This window comes from Lygodium microphyllum, chromosome 5 (genome assembly GCF_053477565.2).
Source record: "Lygodium microphyllum isolate KBCC chromosome 5, Lygodium_microphyllum_v1.1.10, whole genome shotgun sequence".
NCBI classification, from domain to species: Eukaryota; Viridiplantae; Streptophyta; class Polypodiopsida; order Schizaeales; family Lygodiaceae; genus Lygodium; species Lygodium microphyllum.
In genome coordinates, this window is record NC_141139.1 from 46,785,719 (window position 1) to 46,795,168 (window position 9,450).

Genomic DNA, 9,450 nt, shown 5'->3' on the forward strand with positions numbered 1-9,450 from the left:
CACCCAAACATTGTGTTTAATAATATACTGCAAATCTTTATATTGCCACACTCTTCACCCTCACCATTAAGGGTTTGACAACTCCAAATGTCTAAGGTCTACTTGGTACACCTCTCATGATCTGAAGCCCAATAGCATTTGTAGCAAGGTATTGCCTTAAGGAAAACAACCATTTCTATGATGATCCACTTGACGCTCATGCTCTTAAATAATCCAACTCAAGAGAGCACATACATGAGAACTTGAGGTCTCAAAGGGACTCGAATGCATTCAAATCAACCATTTCTATGATGATCCACTTGACGCTCATAATCTTAAATAACCCAACTCAAGAGAGCACCTACATGAGAACTATAGGGACTCATGCATTCATTAGAATATAGAGCTTATGCAATTAGAGGATGTAATTATAAGAGTATAGTACTCAACTCAAGGCTGGGTAAGACCTGGTTCCCAACACCCTTCTTTCACTTCACCTGGAGAATGGCTAATCTCTTGCTAGCACTAATCAGAACACCATGTTGAAAAATTTCTGCCATAACAATTTACCTTATATGTCAACAAGTCTTAATGCGGCCATCAAAATGTGATTTGATAAGGATAGCTCTGCATAGTTCTTTGTTTACACATAAAGCTAGCATGCTCAAAATTTAGCTCTCAAACAATGTCTGGTAAAAACACCAGTGTGGGACATTCAAGGACACTGCAAAGCAAGCAAAATCCAACCCAAAACATACTGTTGAGTTGAGTTTCAAAATATGCTCATGCAGATGCAAAAAACGTCCAGATGCAAATCTGTAGTGCATTAGTGCATTAACATTTGTGTATAGTTCATAGGGAGATAGTTCATATATTTGCAGGCCAACTGGACAGTAGCCGAGACTAAGATCTGAGGATTCATTGTTTTGTTTATTATAGAAACTTGACCATGACATCCAGGAATTCCTTGTTCCAGACATTCTAGTTGACAACTGCAGAAAAAAATAGCATCAGAACGCCAATTCACATCATATCCTTAGGAGGCCGATGCAAATCGAGCATCTTGTAAACGTATATTGAATTACCAACTTAACAAGTAGAGTCCAAGTTACAGAGACTTATCTAGTAGAACATACAGAGTAGAGGATCAAAAGGACTAGCCGAATCTCTTTTATGAATTCTCAAAGCATAGAACGCACTAGTTCTTAAACATGCTGCAGAGAAAACTGTGAAAAGCCACACATCTCTTAAACCGCAATATTCAAAAACCCTGGTTAACTAGAAACTCAAGATTACACAAGAGGGGACCTAAAGCTCTTCATGCAAACCCCCAAAACTGTGGCACATGATTTCAAAAAATCTGCCCCTGACCAACCAGTTTGTGGTCTGGCCAAGAACTCACTGTCACTAAAAACCGTCTTGAAATTACAAATCAATCAACCTCCTGAAGGGGAGCAGCAACATCCTCGGCTGTGAATTTTCCCTTGCCCTTTTCAGCAGCCCTTCCTTTGCCCTTTCTGTCAAGAAGTGCTTTCCTGTCCTTGTCCAGTTTCAACTTAGTGATTACCACTTTGGAAGGATCAATACCAACGTTGACCGTAGCTCCTGGTTAACCACACATATTTGATATGATGTTGCCATTAAAACAAGCAAACAAGGTAATAATACTGCAGGCACATAAAAGAATAACAATGTTCATACCATTTACTTTCTCCCGAGTGATGCGCTCCACATGAATGACCCACTTGCGCCTGTAAACTTGGACAACCTTTCCCTCTCTTCCTTTAAAGGTCCCTCTTACAACCTTAACCTCATCATCCTTCCTCACAGGTACTGAGCGAACCTGCCATAATTACTAGTTAGATTAGACTAACGAAAAGCATGTAGACAAGATGAATAGTCATTCCCACAAGACTCACATTGTACTTGTTACGAAGGGCAGATGATAGCGGAGCGCTCATCAAAATGCGCCTTGCACTTGAAGGTGCAGTAAAATGAGCTTTCCTGGACTTGCGCCTGGAGCTGCTGACTCCTGAAGAGGGCATAAGCATATTAATAAAAGCAAAGTGAGCATGCAAAATTACTCTTAAAATATTATATAAGCAATGGATCGACGCTGTAATAGCAATCCAAAACCATGAGACAGAATAAGGCATACGCAAAGCAAACATCAGAGTAAGGTAAAGTGAGCACACGGGGATACTCCCAAAGATGATAAACAATGGATCAATGTTGTGACAATAACTAAAACCACTTGCGGAAGCCAAGTGAAAGCAGACGCATAATTCAGACTTTCCAGAATCAAAAGAACCAATACCGCAAACTAGGTAACCGATTACAGGATAAATGGTTGGTTTTAAAAACCAAGATATTGCAGAGAAAGCTTTGCAAATCCTTTATGACATAGAACGATGCAATCGTGAGACCAGCAGCTAGAGGAGAGAAATCGAACGTTAACCCTGCCATTTCCAGTGTCGGTGCGATAACTGGGGTGTCCAAGGTTAATCACGCAAAGAAGGCAAGCAAAGGCGAAAACAGACCATAACATCTGCAGTATAAAGTTGGGCATGGCAGCGCTTCGCACACAACATGTTTCTGAGAGACTAGACACACACGCAGCAAAACACAGGACGAGAGAGACGCAAGCAGAGACAGACAGACAGACAGAGACAAGGACAGAGAGACTCACTTGGATTGAACTTCATGGTGACTGGCTGTGTGCTTCACGCTCCAAGAGCCTGTCGATGCTGCCGGAAAGGATCGCCTCTGAGACCCGAGATGAACATAAAAACCCTAAAGCTTAACTTTGTTTCTTTTCTTTTTCTTTCTTTTTTTATTTTTCCTTCGAGGGGCAAACACGGGCGTATTCACATTGCATTACTATGAAAATACTATGAAAATGCCTTGGCTTTTGTGGAAATTCCTTCATTACCCCTCTCTTTTTGAAAATTTTACCTTTAGTGGAAATTCCCAAAATATTTTGACTTCTCAAAAAAATTGTCGAAATAGCCAATGGGGTTGGGTTGTCGCCCAAGTGGTTTGCGCATAGCTCAAGCCGAGATACATCTCTTGAGGCACTCTCGAGCATAGGGTAAAGGGGCCAATTGCAAAACAGGTATCAAAAAGGAATACATTACTCGCTCCCAATTGTACTATTACCTCCTGATATTATATTTTTAAATACATAAAATATTTAAAAATTTTCAATATTGGACACCTTCAAAGTTCTTTTCTTTCTAAGAAAAGAATATATGTTAAAGTAGCCCTTATACTTGGCCAAATTCCGAGTATACCTATTATCGAGCCCCTCATTTTAGTAGACATTCCTAAAATATTGTCATTTGTTAACATTCTCGATATACCCCTCATAGTTTCCTAGAATTTACTTAAAATGATCAAGTTTTGCAAGTTTTTATGAGGATAATTATGTTCTATCAGTGAGGGATGATAGAAGGATAAATTGTTATGGTTTATTTAGTATTGATGAGGCAAAATAACTCATGATTCATAATTTCATGGAGACTAAGTGTTGTTGTTCATGTGCTAATACATTGATATTTTTGTTCAAGACTTAGATCCTCTGTACAAAAACAACGAGAGATTGTAAGATATGGAAAAGATATGTGGCAAACGTAATCATCCCATAATTACATGTCATAATCATCAACAAGGCGACGCCTAGAGTGTGGCACACTTAGATAGGCGATATGCAAATCATGAAGCAAGTGGCTATCTTTTGATAACAGGTTTGAAGTGTTCGTTGGCATGACGACATCTAATCGTTGTCATGTTCAGCTAACATTTAGGTTTCTCTTGCACGGGACATCTAAGCAAGGATTGTTATATTTTCACCTCAACACATCCTTTCTAACTGGCCCTCAATTCCTAATGAGGACTAACACGTTTGGAACAATACTAAAAAGCTTAACAATTACCACTTGGATTGCCTACAATTGTGTGGTAATTAGAGGGGCCAAATATGGCTTACCCTCAATTTCTAATGCGGATTGAGTACATGTGGAGCACCTTTGAAAAGCTGCAAACCTATACCCAATTACCACCTAGATCGGTCTACGATTGTGTGGTCATTAGAGAGGTTGAAATTGGTCGACCCTCAATTCTTAGTAACGAGGATTGAGCACATGTGGAGCAATACTAAAAAGCCACCCAATACCACTTGGATAGCCTACAAGTGTGCGGTGATTGGAGGAGCCAAAAAGTATGGTAGAGCTCTTGCTAATAAAATGAGAACATATTTGGATAATGCTTCCAAAGCTAGAGGTGGTATTCTATCTACTGTGTGGCTCTTTCCTATTGATCCTATTCTTCATAATATGTTATAAGAGTATGAAGTTTATATTAAAGATTAAGAGGTAGCTAGAGTTCAGGGGTTGCTAAAGTCCAGTTATAAGATCTAAGTGGGAGACAGATGGAGATGCACCCTTGATATTGAAGACAATTAGGGAAATAGATACACATATAATGGAGGCATCATGAAGGTCTCCTATGCCTTAATCCAATGAAGGACAACAAGTCTTGTTGATTGTTATAATCAAGAGCAAGATCAAGCCACCTTACTTGGGCCACTCACAAAGGAGATAAATAGAAAGAACATGGATGCAACTTGTAGTTCTTATGCTTTGATAGTCAAAGGCACACATGATGGCAAGAGCACTAATGAGCATTGTGGTAGAGACTCACAAAGGTGTCAGTCTCACACAGAGTCTTGCAATAAGTTATGTGGTCGTAAGTCCTCTCTAACATGTCATTCCTATGGGAAGCAAGGTCATGTTCAACTGCAAGGCCATAAGATGTGTGATGATAAGGACGAAGAGAAAGGCAAGGGAAAAATGCAAGAAAAGTCAAATGATTACAGCATTGTCCCTAGTAAGTCCAATGTAAAGATTGAAGAGATAAATGTAGTGCAACTAGAGTCAGATGATGAGGATATCTTAGCAGCTTCCTCTTGTCATGCTTCTCACTTGACCAATACTTCATCTGCATATTCTTAGCATTGTCGTGCCACTACGCACACAGCATGTAAAAAAAATCTAGAGTGTGGTTTTCTTTTAGATTTAGAGAGCCAATGCCGCTTTAGACATTAGTATTAGTATCCATGGTTCAAAATATTAGATTTTTTTGGACAAGTTTTTAGCCAATTTTTAATATTCTAGATATTATCTCTTGTAAAAATCCATAAATCTATAGATAACTTCTAGATTAGGATGACATCTAAAAGAAAGCATGTAGCTTTCAGCCAATTTGAGAGGATTTTATGTAAAAAGAGAGATTGGCGAAATCGTGCGACGCGCGATTGTTGTTTTCAGGTAGTGAACAGCACTCCGAAGTGGGGGATGAAGAATGAGTGATCTGGCTGAATTTTGGTCAGGTGTCCTCGTATTTAATTCTCCTTTCGGAGCTAATGGAGACATTAGATTGGCGATCTGAGTAGCATAGAGAAAGGTATTATTTTGTACACGTTTTTGTCTATTAGAGTGATATTTTCTCATAATGCTAAAAGAAATTGACATGCTTCATTTCTGTTAGTATTCTTCTATATTTTCTAATTCTTTTTGGGAGTATTCTTCTACATCTTCAATCTCTTCGAACCCCTTCTCTTCCGTCTACTCCTCTTCCTAAATCTACCTTCACCTTGTTGTCTCTTATCTTCAAGAACTTGGCTTGAAACCTTCAACCCTTCTCTTATCTCTACCATCTCCGGAGTAAAAGCTATTGAATCCCCATACATTCTTCTCTTGCCAAACCCTTGTGGTGATCTTCAACCCTACACACTGCCACATTGGTGAACCCAACGTGAAGGTCGGTGTAAGAGAACTCCAAGATGGGGGATTCTTCAAGAGGTACTCTTTAGCAATTGGTGCACATACTGCAATAGACTCAGCAACAACAAATCCAAATGTTACAACAACAACAACAAAGGCAAAACGAAGAGAAGATTGATTCCATAGCTATCAAGGCCTTAGAGGAAGTTAGGCGAGATTAAAACAATTTAATGGTCAAAATGTTTCTATTTTTATTTGCTTGTATGTTGAAAAAATGCTCTTCTTTGGTGTACCACAACATACATGGAGTCGTTATTTTGCCAAACTAGCCAAGCATGGTCTTCAAGGAAGAATCCATGGTCTTTTCCAACAAGACATGGATTGGGTTGCATTCAAAAAAGTCCTATGCAAAGAATTTCTTCTTAGAAGACTCTAGCCTAATGACGAAGAAAAGTTTCACTGAATGGATTGAAAAACCCAACAAAGGTTTGGCTGCAATAGCTCTATACCATGAGTTTGAAAGTAAATTTGGACAACTTGATGCCGAAGACCAACAAAGTATGGAAGGTCAAAAGATTGAATTATTCCTTAAGGCTGCAAATCCACTTCTACAAGAAAAGCTTGTTGATCGGTTAGAAGATGCTACCTCCGAATAAGGAGTCAAGACTGCATGGACAGATGTTACTAATGCAGTTAACATGATTGCTCGAAGAGAGAGGATGTGACTAAAATTGGGCTCTACTTCAACTTCAACAAATCCATTGATGGAGCTTGTTCCACCTTCAAAATCCCTATTCCTTTGACTAATCAACCAACTCTTTCTTCTTCTGTTCCTTCAAAAAATGATGTAAGGGATGAACTCATTAAAAGCATGTGTGACCTTCATCTAAATCTTACAGAATTAGTTCCAAGGTGGAGAAGTTGGATGTCAAAGTTGAAGAACGAGGACGATCATCAACTCAAAGACCCATGAGAGAAGGCTTTAAGAGGCGTTGTATTTGGTGCGATAGCCAATAATATGACAAGAGGGAGTGTTCTGCCTTCCGTGAGGCTGAAGCACAAAAGCTCGTCTTTTGGAAAGACAGAGAAATTCATGCAGTTGAAACTGGTCTTCCGTTGGAGCCAAAATTTGGCAATGGTGGAATGAAGAAAAGTTTAGAAGATTTAGTTGTAATGAATACCTATGCAGCAATTGATGCAACTACCTATGGGCTGCAAATTGAGCCAACTAAATCAAGTTTGAAAGCATGTAAAGCTAATGTGCAATCTAAAGTATGGATGCAGGCACTAGGTCAAATGGAACGTGGTAAAGCAGCCAAATAAGATTTGGCTAACGCCAGTCAGTGCATTCGAGGAATAACTGGTTGGAAAGAATCGGTAGATTCTTTTTCCACCTTTATACATTTGGCTGACATCAATCATAAAGAAGTCTTAATTGAAGAAAAGAGAAGAAGAGAAGATGAACCAGGGCCTTCCTCTTCTGGCCCTCCAAAACGGGTAACTAGAAGAACAACCGAAGCTTGCTAAAAATATAACCCCAGATCAAGAGATGGGCGATGCGCCACAAACAAATAAGACCGAAGGAAAGAAGAAAGGCAAGCAGCCATGCTACAAATTGCAGTTTGACATAGAATCTGCAACCGATCTCAAACGAGTCCTAGAAGAACAAATTCTAGGAAGCAAAACTGAATTCACCTTAGGCAAAATTCTTGAAATTGCCAAACGTGAATTTCATGATGTAATTATTAATGTAATCTAAAGGAAAAGACAATATGTTGGTGATGAAGTTGAAGAAACAATGCATGCTTTTTTGCAAGTTCTTCGAGTTTTTGTGTAGGATGAAGAGAAGTTGACTTCACAAGGAATTCATCTTGAAGCAGTTAAAGAATTAATTGTAGTAATTGAAGCTAAAGGTAAAGAAAGCATGAATGCAAAAATTAAAGAAGTGAAAGCTAAAAATGTAATAGTCAGCTGCTCCAAACCAGTTGGGCAGCCCACCTCTCAAAAAGAAGGCCATCTACAACACATGCATGAGGAGGAAGAGGCTCGGTTCATTCCAACCATTCACTACTCACTACTTCCGTATACATTGGGCAAGAGCAACAACGGAGACGATCGTCAAAATTTAAGAAAAAGAAACACCATGTATTGCACTCTTAGACCATGGCTCGAAGATAAATGTCATGGCAAGGAGTCTGTATGAAAGTGGCGAATGGCCCATAGATGTTGATCCAAGATGGTGAATGAGAGCTGCAAAAACTCTTCTGGAGAGTTATATACTGCATGTCCTAATGTGCAGGTAACTATACAATTTTCACTTTTTTGTTCAATACTCTTGTAGTTACCCTATCATTCTTGGGCAACCTTACATTTATGAAGCCCGCTTGGAAACAAAAGCTCTTGATGATGGTTCTTCCTATACTCGAATCTGAAGCAAGGATAATGAACGAGCTGTCCAAATTCTTACTGTGTGTGTTAACCATCATCGAAACAGAGATCGATTGCATGATTTCCTGTGCCTCCTAATGCTTGAGAATTCAAGAGTTTTCGGGTTGCACTACTATAAAAGGAGGCTATGGTAGTGCGTCATGTAAAAAGATTGAACCTCCTTATGCTACAGAAACTGTGTCTCTAGCAAATTGGTATGTATATATAGCCAATAGTATGGGCTGTTATAAGTCTTTTCCGGCCATGACTAAAGCTGAAAGAAAATATTTATGTCATGTAAAAAGGGAGCTGAAAACTTATGACATGATGGTTGAAAATGAAGATATTTCGGGCATTTTTTTTGGACTGATTACTACTAATACATTGGCTGAAAATGAAGATATTTCGGGCATTTTTTTTGGACTGGTTACTACTAACACATTGGCTGAAATATATGCAGCTGCTCATGTAGACAGACTGAAAATCAGTCCATAGAAGTATACATTGGAATTTTATCAAACAATTCAAGAATTTGTTGAGCAGCAAGACATTGGTTTACTCAATAAGGCTAAAGCGCAAGTGGATACAAAATACAAGACAGTGGATAAGAAAGTCGTCCCACTGCCGCCTGAAAGTGAAGGGCCTGCTGATAGGGCAGCAAATCAGCCAAGTCTTCGTGATCCTTCCAACATTGGTCGCAAGTTCACATCTGAAAGTATAAAAGAGCTCAAAATAGGTAAAAATTCATTCCTTTCGCCGGCTGAAAAACACTCTTTTATGAAAATGCTAATGAAACATGGAAAAGCTTTTGCATTTTAACCAAGTGAAATAGGATGTGTGGATCCAAATATTGTGGCTCCTATGGTCATTTTTACGGTCCCACATGTGCCTTGGAACCTCAAGCCCATTCCCGTTCCAAGGGCGCATCTGCCCAAATTATTGAAACTTCTAAATGAGAATATTAGAATGAGGAATTTAGAACCTTCTTCAGCATCTTACTCAAATCAGTGGTTTACCATATCCAAGAAAAATGGATCTTTACGATTCATCCAAGATCTACAGCCTATTAACCGTGTCACAATCCAAAATGTTGGTTCGGGTCCAATTGTTGATGAGTTTATTGAAGCTTTTGCAAGTAGAGGAATTTATTCTATGGGCGACCTATATTCAGGATATGACCAATTTTAGCTTTCATTATGATTGCCAATTGCTCTACACCCGACATTGCTATGCTAAGATGGATTGCATATATCAAGTCTCT

The 9,450-nt window shown here is 39.0% G+C and overlaps 1 protein-coding gene across 1 annotated transcript; it reads right to left on the reverse strand.

Moving 5' to 3' along the window:
* Positions 1-1,226: 1,226 nt before the first annotated feature.
* LOC148035778 (large ribosomal subunit protein uL24z-like) lies at positions 1,227-2,821 on the reverse strand. Its single transcript, XM_087677793.1, has 4 exons — positions 2,669-2,821; positions 1,899-2,011; positions 1,681-1,822; positions 1,227-1,584 (listed from the first exon to the last, which is right to left on the reverse strand). The coding sequence occupies exons 1-4, from the start codon at positions 2,682-2,684 to the stop codon at positions 1,412-1,414; spliced, it is 444 nt and encodes a 147-aa protein (XP_087533919.1). The 5' UTR covers positions 2,685-2,821; the 3' UTR covers positions 1,227-1,411.
* Positions 2,822-9,450: the final 6,629 nt, after the last annotated feature.